This window comes from Myotis myotis, unplaced genomic scaffold (genome assembly GCF_014108235.1).
Source record: "Myotis myotis isolate mMyoMyo1 unplaced genomic scaffold, mMyoMyo1.p scaffold_m19_p_1, whole genome shotgun sequence".
In the NCBI taxonomy this organism is placed as follows: Eukaryota; Metazoa; Chordata; class Mammalia; order Chiroptera; family Vespertilionidae; genus Myotis; species Myotis myotis.
The window spans coordinates 48200636-48222407 of NW_023416313.1; the positions used below are offsets into that span (position 1 = coordinate 48200636).

The 21772-nt window shown below is 40.0% G+C and overlaps 1 protein-coding gene across 2 annotated transcripts in view; it reads left to right on the forward strand.

Annotated features, from left to right (window-relative positions):
• The window catches only part of BTC (betacellulin), a 48002-nt gene that overhangs the window by 21035 nt on the left and 5195 nt on the right, over nt 1–21772 (forward strand). Inside the window, exons 2-6 of one of the 2 annotated variants that reach the window (XM_036336403.1) lie at nt 979–1077; nt 2290–2391; nt 11036–11153; nt 17319–17465; nt 20275–20370. In XM_036336403.1, coding sequence (XP_036192296.1) covers nt 979–1077; nt 2290–2391; nt 11036–11153; nt 17319–17465; nt 20275–20368 — 560 coding nt within the window. In that variant the 3' untranslated portion in view covers nt 20369–20370. The remainder of the gene's footprint in view (nt 1–978; nt 1078–2289; nt 2392–11035; nt 11154–17318; nt 17466–20274; nt 20371–21772) is intronic. The other variant, XM_036336412.1, reaches the window with a different exon arrangement.

Here is a 21772-nt window from a genome sequence, read left to right on the forward strand (position 1 = left end):
TATCCCTACTGATTTCACAGCCGGAAGTTACTGGCACTTCTTTTCCCAGTACTGGAACCTTGGGCCTTGGGCTGGGAGCCTGGTTGTGCAGCTGGGATCCCTCACTCCTCTGGGTAACGCCACAGCTGAGATTTCCTTCTCAATTTTTATCCACCACATGTGTGAGTGGGACTAGCTCATTTCATGCCCTGGCCCACCCTACCATTCATTTTTTTTTTCTTCCTACCATTCTTCATATGGCTTCTTTGTATTCTTAGTTATAGGACTTCCGTTCAACTAGATTTCAGGTGGTTCTGAATGATTGTTGTTTTGTAGTTTAGTTGTATTTTTGATGTGATTGTGGAAGAATGCAAGTACCATGTTTATCTACACTGCCACCTTTACTGAAAGCCCACTCAAGTTCTTATTTTAGACATTTTCAAATATATATATAAAAGTAGAGAGAACAGCATAGTGACTCTTGATATACCCACCACTCAGCTTCAACAATTATCAATTTGTTTCATGTAAACAAAGTTTTAAAATAATTCCTATAAATTGCATGTCTAGGCCACATCTTTCCAAGAGGAAGAGCTCAATAATTAATGCTTGAGAAACATTTGGTCTGTGTGGAATGGAGAAAGTACATTGCCATATGGTTCATCACCCATTCTCCCTGGAAACTCATTTATTAATTCATCCAGTGGCTAAGAACTCTATTTTCCGTTTATATGATAAGCTTACATCACAAATTATGGTCAAGTTTCCTTACTTAAGGTGCATAGTTATGCTGGCTTGAAAATTCTGTCTTCTGCACTGAGCTTAAAAGAATGAGACATGCTGGCTTGTGTACACATCCCTCCCTGTGGGATAATGAATTAGAAATGGAAGCCACAGGCTTGTTATTTTTATAAATGGGTCATAATTTTGATAGAGTATTTCACATTCAGGAAATATTCAAGTATTCATGTTTGTTTTGGTTCTGTTTTGAACTTGAAGGTCTAGTGATCCTCCACTGTGTTGTGGCAGATGGGAACTCAACCAGAAGTCCTGAGAATGATGGCCTTCTCTGCGGAGATGCCAGAGAAGACTGTGCAGGTAATACTTAACAAGCAATGCATTTGTATGTCATCATCTTCATCTTCAATCTTGTTAAGTTTAGTTTTTTGATTACATAGTAATCATAAAACTAGGTAGTTGTTTTTTTTTAGCACATACTAATATAGCAGGTACTGTGCTAAGTGCTTTACCTAAAGTAATTCATTCACTCCTCTCAAGAGCCCTATGAGCTGGATAATACTAAGTAATTTGGCAAAGGTTACATAGCTGGCAAAGAGTAAATCCAGGATTCACGTTCGGGCCTTTGTGATCCTAGTGCTTTCATTCTTTTTTTTTTTGGAATCCTCACCCAAGGATATGTTTTTTGACTTTGAGAGAGAGAGAGAGAGAGAGAGAGAGAGAGAGAGAGAGAGGGAGAGATTAATATAAAAGAAACATTGATCAGTTGCCTCCCGCACACACTCCAAACCCTCAACCTAGATAGGTGTCCTGACCTGGAATCTAACCCACAACCTTTTGGTGCATGGGAGGACACTCCAACCAACTGAGTGACCTGGTCAGAGCTAATGATGACACTACTTTAGTGTCACAGATGTGTGCTCCAGGTCTGGCATGTGCTATCTTAGACTAAATTCATAAAAAGTTCCCATATTCTATTCAAATTATTTTTTTTCCTATTCCACAACTTAAAAGATGTAAAGAAAGCAATAATTTTTACATATTTCCCCCTGGAAATGCTTGAATTGCTACTCTTAAAATTACTAGTCTAAGGCAGGGGTCAAGCCTATAAAAGGCCAGATAATAATTATCTCAGGCTTTGTGGCCCATGAGTCATTGCAACTACTCAATTCTGCACTTTTACTGTGGAAGCAGCCATAGACACTATGCAAATGAGTGTGGCTTTGGATGTGTTCCAATAAAACTTTATTTAGAGAAATAAGCTGTGGGCCAGATTTAACCCTTGGACCATAGTTTGCTGACCCCTGGTCTAAGATTCTGTCTGCCCTTTATAGATTGTGTGGTCTGGTCTTCTACACTGGTTGTTTCTGATTTAAAACAAAACAAAACAAAACAAAACACAGGCCAATTCCAAATGTAGGGTAGAATGGAGATGGATCTCCTGTTCCCTGGAAACTTCTGAGAGTGTGGTGACTTCAGGAAGTTGTAACTGAGCCAGGAACATGCTGAGCAAGTCATCCTGATGTGAGTCATCAATTCCAGCCCTATCTTCTTCTTTCTTCCTCACACTAGTTGGCAGTCTGGAGAATGTCTGTGGAATCTACCCGTGTCTTAGTTCCTGCTTGTGTGGTCTTGTCACCCATGTAGGGAGAAGAACAAGGTCACTTTATGTGTGTATGTGCTTTTCTTCAGTCAGGTTTCAAATGGTTTAAATGATGGCATTTTCACATTTCCGTTGGGAGATTATTCCATAACTTGATGATTGACAGTGTTAAACAACCTGCTTCATCATATCCTAAATGTATTTTCTATTTTTTTTTATTGTAGGAAGAACATTTAACATGAGATCTACCCTTTTACAAATTTTTAAATATACAATACAGTATTGTTAACTATAGGTATAATATTGTATAGCAGATATCTAGAAATGACTCATCTTGTATAACTGAAATTTTAATCCATGGACAAAAATTCCTTATTTTTCCCCTCTCCCCAGTCCCTAGCAATCACCATTCTAGTTTCTGCTTCCATAGATTTAGTCATTTAGATACCAGATATCAGTGGAATCATGTAATATTTGCCCTTTGGTGACTGGCTTATTTCACTTAGCATAATGTACTCCAGGCTTACCCATGTTGTTGCATATTGAAGGATTTCCTTTAAAAAAAAATAGAGGCCTGGCTGGTGTGGCTCAGTTGGTTGGGCATCATCCCCTGCACTGAAGGGTTACTGGTTTGATTCCTGGTCAAGGCACATGCCCAAGTTGCAGGTTTGATCCCTGGTTGGGTTGCTTACGGAGGAGACTAGTCAATGTTTCTCACATCGATATTTCTCTCCTCTCTCTCCTTCTCTCTCCTTCTTCCTTCCTCTCTCTCTAAAATCAATAAAAACATACTTTAAAAATAAATAAATAAAGTATTGAATGATATCCCATTTTATGTATATAATACAATTTCTTCATCCATTCATCTGTTGATGGATATTTAGGTTGTTTTTACATCTTGGCCATTGTGAATACTGCTGCAATAAGTATGGGAGTACAGATATCACTTTGTTATACTGATTTTAATTCTCTTGGATTAATATCCAGAAACTGGATTGCTGGATCATATGTTTGATGTATTTTTAATTTTTTGAGGAAACTACATACTATTTTCCATAGCAGCTAGAGAGGTTGCCTTTTTATTCCGTTAAGTCTTTGTTTGGTATGGAGAAGATATTTAGTTTGTTTAAGGTTACACAGTAAGCAGAGTAGTCTGTGTAGAGGCCAAAAAATTAATTTTCCTCCCACCTTTTTAATGTCTTCTGTCTGGGCTAATAACCAAATTTACAAGAGACAGATTAACAGGAGAAAATAACCAAATTTAATTGCTATGGCAATTGAGGCTTATATACCATTCTGGACCTAAGGAAAAGAAAAATGTTGAGGTTTGGGACTTCAAAGGGAAGGAAGGCAATTCGCATGAATATAGAAAAGCAAATGCTTAGTAAACAAATGTCTGCTGGGCCATCTTTCTCAATAGGACACAGAGAGGACTTGAATCAAGCAGGCCTGTTGGGTTCTTCCTTGTCTATCACTCACTAATCCATATTAAACTATGTTTAAACTGTGATGACATACATCTCCCTTCCTAGAACATGTCCTCTATCAAAATTCCTTTTAGGTGATAAAGAGGGAGGATCAAAAGTTCTTCCTGAGTCTGTATTTCCCTTAATTACCAGCTTAAAATCAATATCACAAGAGCCATATTTTGGGACAGCAAAATTTTGCTCCTCCTCATGTAACATGAATTCAGGGAGACTGGCTCTAGAACAGCAGCTCTCAACCTGTGGGTTGCGACCCCTTTGGCAGTCGAACGACCCTTTCACAGGGGTCGCCTAAGACCATCCTGCATATCAGATATTTACATTATGATTCATAACAGTAGTAACATTACAGTTATGAAGTAGCAATGAAAATAATTTTATGGTTGGGTCACAACATGAGGAACTGTATTTAAAGGGCCAGAAGGTTGAGAACCACTGCTCTAGAATGTGTTGTTAATCACCATGCTAAACTGCTAAAATCATGTGGGAAAATCAGAATGCTGAATATAGGAATGAATGAAAGTTTGAAAAATAATAGCTTAAAGTCTAAATAAGGACCAAAAGTTTTTGAGAAAGGAATTAATGAGGAACAGGAGCAGATTGTCTTTATTGACTAACCATGTGACCTTGGGCAAATCACTTAAGCTTTCAAAGATTCAGTTTTTAACTTGTAAAATGAAGAAGCAAATAAGATGATGTTTAGGAGCAGTTCTTACTTCTAAATGACTTTATGAGTTTAAGCATTCCATGTTTAGTTTATCACTTTCTATTTTGAGTGAGGAATTTATGGATTCCACCAATACTTATAGGCAACTATTATGCAGCAGGCTCTGTTCCAGATACCAAGAATGTAGCAATGAACACAATGGTCAAAGATGAAATCAGAGAGGTTATGGGAAAAAGAATTAATGGGTAGTGTAATATAGAGCCTTGTGGAGAAGGTTAAAGCCTTCAACTTTTACACTGAGTGAGTTTTAATATCATCCATCTGGTTTCTGTGTATGCAGATTAACTAAAGGGACAAAAACAGGAAGACTACCTACAGATGGTTGCCATGGAGACTACTTCCAGCCTAGAGATGATGTTGGGCTTAGATCAGGTTATTGGAGATAAAGGGACAATTCTGCAAATTCAACCAGTTAAATTTTCTGATGAATTAGATATAGAGTAAAAGAGAAAGAAGTTAAGATAACCCCAAAATTGTTGGCCTGAATAACAAAAAGAATGTAGATACAGATTTACTGACATGAGCAAAGACCTGAGTTGAAGAGGAAAACCAGGTGTTCCATTTTTGAAGTGTTAAGTTGCAATGCCAGTCAGATATCCAAGTGGAGATGTTAGTCGGGCAGTTGGCATTGAGAAAAAAGATCTGGGATGGAAACATAAATTTGGGAATTGTTATCTTAAAGGTGTTTCAAGCCAAGAAACATTGAGGGAGGAAGTGAGGAAAGGAGAAAAGATGAAAGAGCATTGAGGCCCAATGCATTGCAAAATTTAGAGGACGGAAGAGCTGAAAAAGAACCAGCAAAGGAGAATGAGCAAAAGAGCCATCATAGGCATAAGAATTCCATAGTCTACTCTACACTCTTGAAAAACAAAAAGAAATGCAAGTATTCCTCCTGTACATTGTTCTTTTCATTTGCCTCCCAGCTATGAATAACTTTAAATATGTGTAAACACATTCTCACTTCAACACTAGATTTGTTTTTTTCTTCCTTGAGAGGTATAGAAATAAAAAGGGCAGCTCTAAGTGATGGCCCACTCCTGTCAGGTCAGAATGGTTAGCACAACCCTCAGGTTAAAAGACATGCTATAGGGTCTGATTAGCCCTCTGTACAAGCATATTCTGGCAGCACAGGAGGGGTGACAGCATATCTGTGAGATCTTTTTCTATTCTTCTTGTCTTGGAGCAAACTTTCACATTTCTATAGGAAATGGCATTGGATGTAAGACAAATGGGATTCCTCAATTACAATAAATGTCAAATTTTGCACTTGAAGGGCATCATGAGTTTACATTCCCCTCCTCAGGAAGATCATTACAAAGATAAGAAAAAATAACTAAAAATATGTAACTTTCTTCCTCACCTTTTGGCTTTAAAAAGTTGTAATATTATGAAACTCCCACTGGGAAGATGCCTGGAAGCCAAGGACACAAGCTTGAAGTTTTGGGCTCTCCTTCACATACTATGAAGAAACGTTTCTCTAAACTCTGCTGGGACCCCTTAAACTCTTCTGTGCCCTGGGTGTTTCCATCTTGAGGTCAGGCATCTGAGTGGGAAGATGAATTTCTAGGTATTTGTTTTTCTTCCTCTCTCCTTGTAAACACTTGTAGGACATCTACCTCCGTATTGAACACCCCGTTTTAAGCCCCCACACAGACATTTAACTATGTGTCAAAATAGGGGTCACATATACTATGAGGTTATGAACATTGTAATGACAATTACAAAAGACATTGTAATAATAATTTTACCTTACCTTTAGAGTTGTTTTCAGAAGAGCTGCTGATATTAATATCATTACAAAATCATTACTTAGATTTGTACAAAGCACTATTGGAATAAGTAAGGGAAGGTTTTATGAAAAATAGAACTAATGTTTCAAATCTGAAGAGTTTTCATCACCAAGATATTACAAAACCTGTTTTGGCTTGAGAGAAAGAATCATGTACAGAAAGACCAAGGCACAATGTTGCTTAATCAAAGCATCTATCAAGTTGAGGGAAAATCCATATTTAAACACAGTAATTTGGGTGCCTACTATATTCCTACACTTGAATTTGGCTAAAGAGAATCCATTACATCTCATCTAATTATCCATATCACCCATGGAAGACACACTTCTTGTCTATCTGCCCATGTGATCGCAGAAAGAGGTTCTTACTTCTGATCCCTTTTGCTAACTCTTAGAATCAGATTTTGACATACACTGACCTGCAGTAACCCTTGTGATTTCTCATTTAATTGGCATTAGAATCTTAGGGATATGGTGTCTCATGAAGAGACTGAGATATATTACCTGTGCCCATTCAGTTAAGAGACTGTTGCAACCTGGCTCACCAGTGAATGTAATTTTCCAGTGGAATATTGTGAGACAGACTCACTCCCAGAGGAATGTTCTGGTTTTTGACATATGGGTTGGAAAAGAGGAAGGTGGGAGGAATAAAGATCAATTAATTCCTCCATACCCAGAATCAAGGGGGGCTTTAAGTCCGTGACATGTTCAAAACCATGCCATTCAATTCCCAAACAGAAACCCAGGACATGGGACTAATTTTACTTTTGTCATAGGATTGACTTTTTCTTCTTCTTGAGAAACATTCCTGGACTGGAATGGTATAATTTTGCCATTCCCCACCTATCTCATCAGGTCTCATGATAGGCAGAAAATGTGAGATTTCACAATTGTTCAACTTTCAAATGTGACCTTCGTGAACTTTGATGAAAGCAACTAGGATTGTAGATGCATTTCTAAAGGGGCAATGCTGGTCAGCCTTTAATTTCCAAGAGAGAGAAAGAGAGAATCTCTCTGGTTTTGGCGGGGGAGGGGGCAGTCTGTGTGAGTTATTTTTCTTCCAGGTTTTAAAGTTCCATAGAGAAATCACGGAATATTTTCTGCCTGATGGCATAGAGCTGTTTTTAAATCCAAATAATGCTGTGACTATTTAAGAGCAAGCTTATTTGGCAAAGAAGAGAGCTCTGTGAGGTATGAAAACAGGGCCTGGCAACTGTTTCCCTGGCACAGGTGCGTGTTGCTGGGTGAACCAAGGCTGATCAAATCACTGCATCCAGCAGCTGCTATTAAGAAGGTTTGGGGGATCCTGGTCTAAATGGTGCTTATGAGAACTCTGACTATGTTTAAAGAAGCATGCCGGGAGCCGGTGCATGCTTGGTGTTTCAAGGGACCTGGCATATGTAGCATACTGTTCTTAATATGTTTGCTCACCTTCTTGGCACTATGTGTTTTAACCAAGGTCTCTGAGAAAGGTTGTTTCCCCAGGTAGGGATTTTCCCCTGAAGTTAGGGAGGGAATAAAACCTCTTAACTAAGTGCCAGGCGGGTAATTAATCACTTTAACTATGAACAATCATGCTTAAGCTACATAATCTTTACTCCCTGGAATGGAGATAAGAAACGCCCTAACCTTTGGAATAGAGATTGATAGGATTGGAATCAACTGGTATAAATACAGATGTAAGAAGACAGAACTTAGAACACAGAACTCAGAAGACAGAACCTACACACAGAACTTAGAATACAGAGCTTAGAACACAGAACCTACAGACAGAAGAACTTCGCTGGAGAGAACATGGCAAAAGATCCTGGAATGAACCTGACTACAGAAATTGGCAAGAGAACCTGACTAGAACCTGGTGACTGAACCTGGCTGGAGAACCTGGACAGAACCTGGCTGGAGAACCTAGCGAGGGAACATGGCTACAGAACCTGGCTGGAGAACCTAGCAAGAGAACATGGACACAGAACCTGGCTGGAGATCCGAAGCAAAACCTCTCTGGAGACCCAGACCAGAACTTGGCTGGAGATCCTGGCTGGAGATCCTGGCTAGGCTGCTGATCAACTGAACACTGTCTCCGTGTCATTCCTCCTTCCCCAACTCCGTCCACACCTTTGGGGACCCCTGGACCTGCTGGGGTTGGACCCTGGCAGAAGCACAACGACTAAGTGACTCAGTCGAGGTCAGAGCACAGAACGATACAGCTTACATTTAAAGCCAGGTGCGTTTTGCAAAGTAGAAAAGACCTTTCTGGAGCACTGCAGATCTGTCACTAAGTGTTATTGCTTCTTAAATTCTTCTCCTTGCCCTCTGTTCACCTGCGGCAGGACTGCATCACATATGTCTGTGTGGCTCAGCTGTGCCTTGGTTGACTGCTTGCACGGGTCTCTTTCTACTCAGATCCAGTCTGCACTCTCCTATCTAATACATTTATAAAAGGCTTCCCATTTAGCTTTTACATGTACCATTGAATTTATTGCATAAGAACCTTCTTCAGCTCTCTCCTGCCTTAAATTTCAGTGCAAACACTTCTGACAATTTGAGTTCTCTAACTTCTATTCACAGCCATTTTTGTCTGCTCCCCTTCATGCCCCTTCCATGGTTCCTATTAAATCTTCCCCTCGCATAAGCTTGCATATTCTTGACCCTGACCTTTTGACCTTGACATTCTCTGTACCTCATTACTTACTCACCTCCTCCTAAATAAAAAAAATCTACATGTCCCAGAAATGTTCCCTTTATTAAATAAGCACTTTTGTACTGATACAAGATTTTTCTTAGAATTGCCAAGATTCTACAATTGATCCATTTACTGGGGGCCTTATAGTCCATGCACTCTGCTTGGAATTCTACATGTATTTTCTTTGAGCCTCTGAACAAGGTAGATGTTATCATTTTCAGTTTGCAGATGAGGAAACTCAGGCTCAGGCAGCTTTACTTGCTTTCCCAGACCCATGTGGCTAGTGAAAGGTGGAGCTGAAAATGAAACACTAAGTTCCTTCCTCCCAACCCAGTTTTCTTTCCACTGCTTCCAGTGGACCACAACTGTTTATGCAGTTACTATGGTTGCTCTTGCTTGTTGCTTGCTTATTCTTGTCTTGAATTTGGTTTATTATGAGAGGGAGATAGGATATCACTTATTTCTTTGATGTTTTCCAATAGCTACTGTAGGCTCTGGAGATAGAAAGTACTTGATAAATGGAAGTTGACTAATCAATTTATTTGCCAAAATACACAGATCTTTGCCTTTGAGCCAATTTGCACTTATTTCTGGCAGAAATTTCAGTAAGAACCCCATTGATTGGCATGCATGACAGAAATATCTGGCGCAGACCAGCAGTGAGCAGGGCTGGTAATTAAGCCACCAACCAAAACCAGGTCAGCCAGTTCCTCAGCAGCATTCTGCCACCCACTAAAACTGTGACCTGGCATCACAGGCATTTGCTGTGTGTAGATCCTCAGAGCTCTTTGCGACTCCTCTCTCTGGTGGCCCTGAGCAATTATATGTGCTCATTACATAACATGAAGGAAGAAGTTTAGCAGTCTTTGCTAATAATAAAAGGATTGTTTGATGTCATAGGGGTGGCAGGTGCCACACCAAACCTAGTGTGAAAGGTCCTACAGAAGCAAACACTGTGGTATTTCTGGCTCCACAGGTGTCTGACTCTTGCAAGCTGCTGGTCATGACATGAATATGGAAAGTCCGACCCTGGCCTGGGCCTGGCTAGTTAGCTGCTCTCGCTGGGTGTGAGCACATGTCTGCTGTGAATCAACACAGCCAGTTAGTATTTCTGTACTGTTCCTCTTGACAATGTTTATTTATTGAAACTTTCTATGATGAGAAAATGGTTACATATTACTGTCCCAGGTGAATAAATAGGCAATCACTACCCTAAAGGTGAGACAAGAAGGTCAGGGCAGTACAGGATTGAAATCATGGATGTGAAGCTTTCAGAATCTTCCTCCTTCTTCAGGCCATGAGCATCCTTCCAGGGGTCAAATGAGAGAGAGAATCTCCCATTCAGGAAGCATGACTTCTGGGGGCCTCAGGTGCAGAGCAGATGACAGCCACCTGTGAACAGCTGGCTCGATGGAGTGCTGAGTGGAGGGGTCAAGAGCATGGACTGTGGGGCACGATGGCCCACGTTTGCTCCCCAGGCCTGCTTAGTACTAGTTGTGTGACTCTGGAAGGTGCCTTAGCCTCTCATTAATAAATAGGACATTAGGATGCTGTTTACTTCTAAGGATGCTATGAGAATTAAATGCATTCATAAAAACAGAGTATACAGACCAGCATCTGGTTTCAGTAAGTGCTTTGTAAGTGTTTAAATTAAAGCAACTTTAAAAAGGAAAAGAAAAGCATACCTCTCTCTTCAATGCCACCAGCCCCTCGGCTCTATAATCTTCATGAAAAGAGTAACCTTTTCTCTTACCACAACTATGCTCTACCCTTTAAACACCACCAATGTTTCTGAGAGGTAGAATGTTCATAAATCTAATTAAAATATGAAATGTTCCCACCACAGTTCCCATTATACAATCTCTAGCATTGTTTTGGAGCCACAGAAGTACAACTTTTATCCCAGTGTAGAGAGGAGAAAAGAGAAATGGGAGTATATTCTACAGAAAACCTGGCAGTAAAGATAAGAGTATACTACTACTTAGAAATGTGTTTTTGAGGTGAGTGACTTATTGAAGTTTTTCTTATTTTTTAGCTACCACCACACAATCAAAGTGGAATGACTACTTCTCTCCATGCCCCAAGAAATATGAGCATTACTGCATCAATGGAAAATGTCGCTTCGTGGGGGCCCTGCAGACACCCTCCTGCCTGTAAGTGGAGGCCCTGAGCCTGCAAGCAAAGGGGCGCGGGATGGTGCTGGCCGGGGGCTCTGCAGCTCTGGCAAGTCTGAGCTAATCAAGCCACCTGCCAGCACAGAGACCCCTGGTCCTACCCCAGCCACTGGTTCAGGGGCTCCTTCCACAGGTGCTTATGGAGAAACTGGTGCACATCAGAGGGTCCTGATTTGCTTGCAGGCAGGGCGCCATCCTCTGCTGACTTAGGCAAGCAAGACTGTTTCTGTCCAGTGTTGAGAATGTTTTTTTCTCTTTCGCTATAGTTTTATTATAATTATTTTTCAATTTAGTTTATATTCAGTTTATTATGTGTTAGTTTGAGGTATACAGCATAGTGGTTATATAATCATATACTTTACAAAGTGTTCCCCTATATCAAGTACCCACCTGGCACCTTACATACTCTGACAGTATTGTTGACTATATTTTCTATGCTAAGATTTACATCCTTCTGGCTACTTTGTAACCACCAATCTGTACTTCTGACTGTCTTCATCTTCCCCCTCCAACCCCCCAACCTTTCCCTCTGGCAACCATCAGTCTGTTCTCTGTATCTATGACTCTGTTTCTGTTTTGTTTGCTCATTTGTATTGTTCTTTACGTTCCACAAACAAGTGAAATAATATGGTATTTGTCTTCCTCTGACTGACTTATTTCACTTAGCATAATGGCCTCTAGGTCCATACATGCTATTGCAAATGGTAAGATTCCATTCTTTTTAGTAGTATTCCATTCTATGTATGTATCACAGCGTTTTTACTCACTCATCTACTGATGAGCACCTGGGTTGCTTCTATGGCCCCATGGTGTAATGGTTAGCACTATTGACTTTGAATCCAGGGATCTCCATGGGACTTGCTTCTGTTTTGGTGACATCCTCTTGTGTACTTCTTATAATTCCTTACCCTTAACCTATCTTGTGTCTGTGGTGTAGTGGTTATCACATGAGCCTCACACGAGGGCAGGAAGAGATTAACCAAAGAACTTATATGGATATATGCATAACCCATGGTTAGACAATAGTGCAGTAAAGGCCTGGAGAGAGGCCGGAAGTGGGGTGGAGGCAGTCAACGGAGGGGGGGCGGGGATATCTGTAATACTTTCAACAATAAAGATAATTTTTAAAGGGTCCTTTTAAAAGCTCCATTTATCCCCCATGTGTTTTGAATGGAAACAACATTTTCTGGCATTAGTTATGTGGTTTGTAATTCATTTAAATATGAAAGAGTTTCTGCCAAATTAAAAGTTACTTTTGCAGGTGTCAATTAAGTGCAAAGAAACCCATCTTATCATAAATATAGATTTGCAAAGCTTGTTTAATAGGGCAGGGAATTGGGAGAAAAATCTTCACCTGTTAGTACATTAAGAGTCCAAATTTTAATTTACTCAGGCACAAGAAACATTTTTGCATAATTTAAATATTCATTTTCTTCTAAAGAGATGTCCCTCTAAAATGCTCTTAGAGCTTACCTCATAGGGTAGCAATGTGATTTCTTAAGTATAATTTTGACCTAAAATTCATAGAAAATTTATATTCTGTGCATTTCCCCCAGCATAGTTTTTGTGTTTGTTTGTTTTTTAATCATTATCTCAGGACAGTAATTCTAATCCCTAATTTAATGAAATGTTTGAGTGATGGACTTCTTAATTATATTTAAAATTTAATTATATTTAAATTTAATTTAAAAATAAATATATAAGGATAATAATTATAGGGGAAAAGGGGAATAAGAAAGAGGTGTGTGTGTGTGTGTGTGTGTGTGTTGGGAAAGAGCTGATTTTTTTTTTTTTCAATTCCATTTAATTGCACATTGGTTTGGGAGAATATATTGAGTCTTTTAAATATTAATGCTCATTAATGCACTACATTTTTCTAACTGATCTCTATGTCTGTACATTTATTGCTCTTTAGTTTTGCTGCCTTCTAAAATGAAAACCACAGTGTGTAATCTACTCCTTAAGATCAATCAACACACAGCATGCTCCCTTCTGCCCACTCATTTCCTCAGCCTCCAAAGCTCCTCTGATCTCGCTTTAACTTCCTAACTACATCACCATGATAGAGTCAAATGTTCCTCTACAATCCTGCATTCCTTTGCATGTATATCACACAAGCTCTTCTCAGAATCTGCAAAGTTCATTCTCACTGGTGTTTTATATGCAACTCAAACATCAGCTCTTCCTGGACCCCTGCATTATCTTCCCTCTTCTCAGACACGTTCAGGTGTTGGCTAGATGCCCTTTCTCTGGGATCTAGTCCCACTTCTATAAAAACTCTTTTTCCCCCTGGAGCATAAATGGTTTCTGTAAATGTCACTTCTGTGACTGTGAACACCTAGAAGGCAGGGCTCATGGCTTATTCCTTTTTGTGTTCCAGTGCCAAGCATCACACCTAGATTTTATTAGGTGCTGAAGAAATGACTGATGAATTAGTGACTGAGTCCTCCTATCATAATCCATCTAATGCTATGCTAAGTGTCAAAACCAAGGCCTTGCCCGGGTGATGTGGCTCAGTCATTGAGCATTGACCCACAACCAGGAGGTCCCCTACTCAATTCCTGATCAGAATACATGCCCTTATTGTGGCTTCAATGCCCAGTAGGGGCATGCAGGAAGTAGCTGGTTCATCTTTCTCTCTATATATCCTTCGTCCTTCCTCTCTCTCTAAAAAAATCAATTTAAAAAACATATAAAAAAACACAAACCAAGGCCTTAATCTGAACCAGGAACACCTTCTTAGTGGTAGAATGATACTGAATCAATAGGAGGTGGGAAAGCATATGGGGCAGGACACAGATTTTGGAATCAAATAGACCTAAGTTAAAATTTTGTTTCCATCAAGAATAAGCAAGTTTAACAATGGATCAGTTATCTTTCCCAATTCTCAGTTTTATCATCTGTAAGATGGAATAATAATATCTCCCTCTGAAGTATTGAGAACTAAGCAAAATAAACATTAATAAAAATATGTATTATGGTACCTAGCACAGAGTAAATGTTTCATAAATTGTGCCTTGAGATGAGTGAGAAATATTGAACCTAGGCCTGACCTTTTGGGTAACTTACATGGATTCAAGTGAAACTGTCCTGCCCATGGTGCCTATGCTATTCTGGGAACCAGAAATATCTCCTTTTGCTTGAGCTCACAGGAGTTTGTGGATTCCTGTTTTTACATAAATACCACAGTGCTTCAAAGAACTTCAAAGAACTTCAATCCTATATTAGTCTCTTCTGGAGATTCTTGGAATGGAGATAATTTGTTTCCAGATACATAATTTTTATTTATTTATGCAGCACATTTCATTTAAGCAGAATTACATGGGATTGGGCATTAACTTGGTAGGCAATTTACTGCATTTGAGCCCCAGCCCCACTCCCTCAATTTCTCTATAGCTGAGTTACTCCATCTGTAAAATGGGTTAATAATAACAACTACTGCAAAGGTTGTTTTCAGAATCAATTGAGCCCGGCCAGCGAGGCTCAGTGGTTGAGCATTGACCTATGAACTAGGAGGTTGAGGTTCAATTCCCAGTCAGGGCACATGCCAGAGGCAGCCAATCCAGGATTCTCTCTCATCATTGATGTTTCTGTCTCTCTCCCTCCCTCTCTCTTCCTTGTGAAATCAATAAAAAATGTATTAAAAAAAGAATCAATAGAGCTAATACTTCTAAATCTCTTAGATTTGTGTCTGGTGATTATTCCAGAAAAGTGATTCCCAATCTGATTTTGCAGAGTCCTCAAGGGTCATGGGAATCTTTAAAAATTATTTAAAATTTTATTTCATGGTTACTAAATCTCATTTGTTTAGTTATTCAGCATTTAATAAACATCTACTGGAATCTTGTACCTTTGCCTCGTTTTCACCTTTTAAAATGAACACCGGCATGTAGGTTATTATTGGTTTGATGAGAAGTGAAATAACATGAGGGCCACTATCACTGGTGAAGGTTTCACCTTCTAGCATGGCTCACTGGGTTATAACTTTTAGGGAGGGTTACTGCTCACTGAGAAATTCAACCGAAGTGTGATTACACCACATGATCTGAAGTTTATAATTAGAAAAGCATTCTAAAGAGCATTAAGTAATTGCTGTGTATTTTACAGGCAAAGTTTTTGTTTAAAAATGCCACCTTTGGTGAATTTGTTAGAGAAACATTTAAGCTAATTAGGAGAGACGATATTTGTAAGATTTTAATTATGACCTTTAAAAAAAGACTCTTAAAAACCTTCACCCCACATATGAAATTAAAAGTTATTCCCCCCCCCCCCCCTCAGTTCCAGGCCCATGTACCAGAGATTTTTTTGATGTTTTGAGATATTTCTAAGCTTTTTTCCCATGATTTTAACCTTGCAACAAAGATACCCAATTCTCTTGAAGGAAGCAATTTTCTCTCATAGGCCCTGGGGTCCTTGTGCAGTAGATGCCATTAAGTGTCTTTCTCCTGTGCCTGCATTGAGCCTCACCTTTCAACTCAGGGTTGAGATTGAGCTTGTTTTTGTGTTGTTGTTTTCAATCCTCACCTGAGGACATGCTTACAGAGAGGAAGGGGGGAGGGGAGGAAAGGGAGAGAGAGAGAGAGAGAGAGAGAGAGAGAGAGAGAGAGAGAGAGAGAGATTAACCCATTGGGTGCTTTCTATGATCATCCCAAATGAGGATGGAACCTGCAACCCAGGTGTGTGCCTTGACCAAGAATGGAACCAGCAACCTTTCAGTGCACAGGATGATGCTCAACCAACTGAGCCACTCCAGCCAAGCTTGTTTTTTTGTTTTGTTTTGTTTAATTTTTGTAGCATTGTATCAGCTGCAATCTTGGCATTTAGGGAATCTCCTTATTTGTGAAATATAGGCTTTGTGGGAATTAACTGCCTTGACTTTTTGGTCAAACATAAACCATAGAACAGCCTGGCAATTCATCTCTTTTTACAAAATTAAAACTAAATCAAGCAAAGCAAAACAAAACAAAAAGAGGTTGTACAGAAGTCTTTTCAAGAAGCATAATTTCCCCCCTTTCAGATGCATATAATTATGACCAACATCTCTGCATTTTGAATGAGTATAAGGAGAAAGGGAAAAGTAATTGATGTTACAACATATAATTTCAGTTTCAAATGTCCTCAAACTTCTTAAATACCTTTGAAGCACAGGCACTCTTTAGAGAATACCAGAAATAGTCTCCAAATCACTGAGCCTGGAGCTTCTTGAGTGTTGCTCAGACAAGCCTTGGCGTGGTTAAATACACCCCTAACTGTAACTCAGACTTGGGGCATCCGCTGAGTTCAGGTGAATCTTAGGACTGTATTGATAGAGAGTTGAGAGAATGAGGGGAGTGATAACTTGTTGATTTCTGGTCACTGCACTTTATTAGGCCATGGAGAAAGGGAGGCCATTTGGAAGAGAGTAGAGAGAATTATGACCAGATCTGAGAATGTGGCTTTAGAAGATCAGATAAAGGAACCAGAAACCAGGAACCAGAGAGAATAAGATCTACTGTGTTTGGGAGTGTAGTTGGGGAGGTGGTGACTAGAAGAGCAATAGAAGAGCATTACCTAATCTGTGACGCATGCAAGCAGTAGAACTAGAACTGATGGGTGGAAGTCACAGAGAGAGAGCAATTCTGTTGAATAATATTTATGGAACTTCTATATGTAGGTAGATGTCTATGAACGTTCATGCACATTATCATTTTTGATGATATGGAACAGTATAATTTTTAAATAAATTATATTAAGAGAACCTGGGCACACTGAAATTGTTCCTATTACCCTGTGATGAAATGGGAAACCCTTGTCATGTAGGTATTTAAGAGCTTGGGAATGTTGTGGAGGGAATTTTATCATTTTCTTTATTCAAATTCAAAATCTAAAATTCCAAACTAAAGTTTAGTAAATTGTCAACATCCCTATTTATTTATGTTATACATTGTGTTAATATTGTTCAACTGATGACAGATTTTCAGCAAAACAAAGAAAGAGAAATTGCTCATGAACATAGTGGTGTACAGCTATTTAACATTTTAAAGGAATTGTGTCCCAAATTAATTCCAAGGAATGAAAACAGTGTTAGTTTCTTCATAAAAGAAATAGTAGAGATTCAGAAAACTCCTATTTTCACCTTGTTTTGTTCTTGTTTTATTTTTACAGCTGTGATGATGGCTATGCTGGGGCGAGATGTGAGAGAGTTGACTTTTTTTACCTGAGAGGAGACACAGGACAGATTCTCGTGATTTGTTTGACAGCAGTTATGGTGACATTGATCATTTTGGTGATTGGTGTCTGCACATGCTGTCAGTAAGTATTTTTAATCTAATTTTAAGTAAATCTGAGGAATTGTATCTTCCTCATTCTTTCCTTCCTTCCCTGCTTCCTAACTTTTTTTGTTTTTCCTTTGATTTAAATAAATCACTTTCCAGGTTTGCCATAATTTATTTAAACTGTCTATAACAAAACACATGATATTTGTCATTTTCCCGAGCACAATTATTATAGTTTAAAATCAAATTTGTATAAATTTCCTAATTTAAAGAAAACTGTTATTTAATCCTAAAGTTCATCATATTTTATGTGAGTTTGTTGGGCTAAATTAGACTCCTTTTCTCAAGCTGCACCATGACAAACTAACTTTGAAAGATTGAAATACACTGAGTGGCCAGGTTATTATGACCGGCCAGATTATTATAACCACCCCATCAGTACAATGAAGTGAATTAGTTATCCTATCTAATTATAGAGAAAAATGATAATTAACAATAACTTTGCTACCCTTCCCATTGGCTAATCAGCGAGATATGCAAATTAACTGCCAGCCAAGATGGCGGCCGGCAGCCAGGCAGCTGAAGTGAACATGAACATGAGGCTTGCTTACTCCAGTGATGGAGGAAGTCAACGTTCCCCACCTGCCGCAGCCCAGCTCTGAGCTCCGGATAAAACAATGTTGCAATTATAGAACCTAAACAAACCCCAGAAACCTGCTTTCAGCCAGCGCGGCCTCAGAGCTTAGAGCGGCCAGTGATGGCAACAGGGTTTCAATTATAGAATCTAAACAAACCCAGGTACCTGCTTTCAGCCGGCAACAGCCTCAGAGGCCTGCTCTCAGCTCCAGTGACAGCTATAGAAGGTAAATTAATCCCAGAATAAAAAAATAAATAAATAAATAAAAAAGGAGAGGCTGGGAGCTTCAGTCACCCACCAGCCTGAAAACAGCCCTCAGCCCCTCACCCAGACTGGCCAGGCACCCCAGTGGGGACCCCCACCCTGAAGGGGGTGTGACCAGCTGCAAACAGCCATCATCCCATCATCCAGGCTGGCCAGGCACCCAGGCAGGACCCCCACCCTGATCCAGATCACCCTTCAGGGCAAACCAGCTGGCCCCCACCCATGCACCAGGCCTCTATCCTATATAGTAACAGGGTAATATGCAAACTGACCCTAACAGCAGAAAGACTGGGAATGACTGATCACTATGACACACACTGACAACCAGGGGGCAGACGCTCATTGCAGAAGCTGCCCTCTGGTGGTCAGGGCGCTCTCACATGGGAGGAGCTCTGCTCAGCCACAAGCCAGGCTGATGGCTGCCAGCACAGCGGTGGTGGTGGGAGCCTCTCCTGCCTCCTCAGCAGCACTAAGGATGTCTGACTGCAGTTTAGGCCTGCTCCCCGCTGGCAAGTGGACATCCCCCTAGGGCTGCCAGGCTGCCAGAGGGATGTCTGATTGCCATCTTAGGCCCAATCCCCTGGGGAGCGGACCTAAATCAGCAGGTGGTCATCCCCTGAGGGGTCCCAGACTGCGAGAGGGCACAGGCCGGGCTGAGGGACCTCCCATCCCCCCCGAGTGCACAAATTTTTGTGCACCGGGCCTCTAGTGCAAATAATAATAATAATAAAACCTTGAGAGTATTTGCTTAGGAAGTTTTCAATATTCAGTTTTTTGGAAGTGCCAATGAAGTACTGATGGGGTGGTCATAATAATCTGGCCACTCAGTGTAAATGAACAAAACATTTTTTCCCCACATCAAAATAATGAATTTAATTTGTGAAAGATAATTACACTCTTGTTCTTCTCTTTTACTTTTCATTATATGCCACAACTTTGGCACTCAAGAAACACCTTGCTTTTGTCTGAGAGTGTGTGGCTTGGTATATTACTTAAGATAGGTACTTTTGGAAACCCATCAAATGGTTTGTTAGACTAGAACTCTCAGGTGGTATGCTAAAAAGTCTTCCCTTCCAGTGCTATCTTTCTGTCTTGAGAAACTAGTGCAGCCTCCTAAACTGCTGCAATTACTTCTGGCCTGTGGTCTAGACCAGAAGAGGGCGTCTCATGATCCCTTTCTTCACAGCCATCAGGGCTGAGAAACACAAGCAGAGCTCCAGGGTGACTTTTATTTTTGTTCCAGCTCTGCCATTGAGTATCTTTGAAACTTTGAAGAACTTTCTTACAACATCTGAAGCCTTTAATTGTATTTTCTATAAAATTAGAGGATTAAACCAGATAATCTGTAGGATTCCTTCTAGCTATAAAATTGGAAACTATTTTTTATTTTATTTTATCTACTTTATAGCCAAAGGAGCTTTTATAATGCTCCCGAAGGACAGAGTATTTGTTGGAAAGAGCTCAGAAGTGGCCTATTTTATCACATTAACTTTGAGTTATACTTTTAAAAAAATGGGATTACAGTCCAGATTTCTAATGTATCTGGCAACTTAATAAACATTCCAAAAGTGCTCTTGGTTTTCTTATATTTGTTTCCAATGTGTATATATCTTATATACACACTAAATAATGCTGTATCCATCTATTTCGTAAAATGACTTGTTTTAGAAAATGTTCTTGTGCTAACCAAACTGCATCAACACTCAGGTGCCATATTCTTTCTATCTATAGCCGTACTCTATCCCACTGTTGCTTATTGTAGCGATCAATGGAGCCTAGGGAGAGAGATGATTTAAGAGAAAACCTCAAATATTTAAGGAAAATAAAGGAACCTATGCACTCTTAACAAGTGTAGAAATAAAATCATAGGCGGCTTTCTTGATGATTAATTTTGTCTTCGCATGAACTAACAGGCCAATGCTAATTTCTAACACCATTTTCCAAGTCCCCTTCGAAGGAAAAAGAAAGAAGATATGCCAAATCTTGGTAAAGATATAACTCCTGTAAATGAAGATATTCAAGAGACTAGTATTGCTTAATGGTGAGTGTGATAAGTTTGGTAGATGGGAAACTATTCAGGTGGCATTTATCTGGGAAAATGGGGCTTTAATTGCATCTAATAAATCATTGATTGGAGTTTGATTATGTTTAAAAACATCTAAAAATACATCGAATTTTTCATAGACTCTGAAGTCAAATAAAATGTTCTCATATCTTTCTCTCACATGTTATCACAGAGATACATGCATATGGGGAGAGGACTTTCATATACTTTTTCTAAGATACCCAGATCAATTGGTTTTTTAATTTTTAAAAATAGATTTTTATTGATTGCAGAGAGAAAGGGAAAGGGAGAGAGATAGAAACATCAGTGATTGGAGAGAATCATTGATCGGCTGCCTCCTGCACATCCCCTACTAGAGATCAAGCCCACAACCCGAGCATGTGCCCTGACCGGAACTCAGCCATGGTCTCCAGGCTCAAAGGTGGATGCTCAACCACTGAGCCATGCCGGCTGGGCGGTTTTCTAATTTTACATAGTTGTGTAGTTATTTTGTATTTTTTTCTTCCTCATTTTTGGACACAAAGAATAGGTGGAGAGACATCTCACATTGAGAGGAATAACAATAGTAATGTCCTATTAATAGCTTCATTTATTGAGCATTTACCACATGCCAAACACTGTCCTGTGGTCTTTAAATGTTGTATCAATTAGTTTCCCAGTAGGAATCACAAATCCTCTGGGATGGTCCAATAAAGAGATTTTTACAAATATATTTTTAGTGATTTCAGAGAGGAAGGGAGAGGGAGAGAGAAATAGAGACATCAATAATGAGAGAGAATCATTGATTGGCTGCCTCCTACTGGGGATCGAGCCCACAACCCAGGCATGTGCCTTTGACCAGAATCAAACTAGGGACTCTTCAGTCCTCAGGCCAACGCTCTACCCACTGAGTCAAAACAGCTAGAGCCAATAAAAAGATTTTGATGAAGGGACTTGGGTAGGGGTGGGGGGTGGGGGTAGGGTTGAGGAAACTCACAGGAACATGGAGGCTCCAGAGTCTCACCATGGCAGGAGGCTGCACCCCTCCCATGCTCACGAGGGCTGGAGTTGTGTTCTCTTGGCCCTGAGAGGTGGGCTGGTGGAGGGCCCACCAGGCAGGAGCTGTTGCTGTGGAAGGAAATAGCCACTGCTGTAATCTAAACAAGGTGGGAGGCAGGAAATGGAGAAAAACACCCCAAACTTTCTCTCCTTCTGCCTTCAGATCTTCAGCAGTAGCCTTCCACTAGCTAAACCCAAGAAGAAGCAGAAAGGCAAGAGAGACCTTGTGATGCAATCTCTAGAGTCAGCCCCCTGGAGGGCACAGCAGGCAGAGAAGGGCTCTGAGGGCGCAAACAACAGTCACCAGGTCGGTTTGGCTGTGATAGCACCAAACACAACC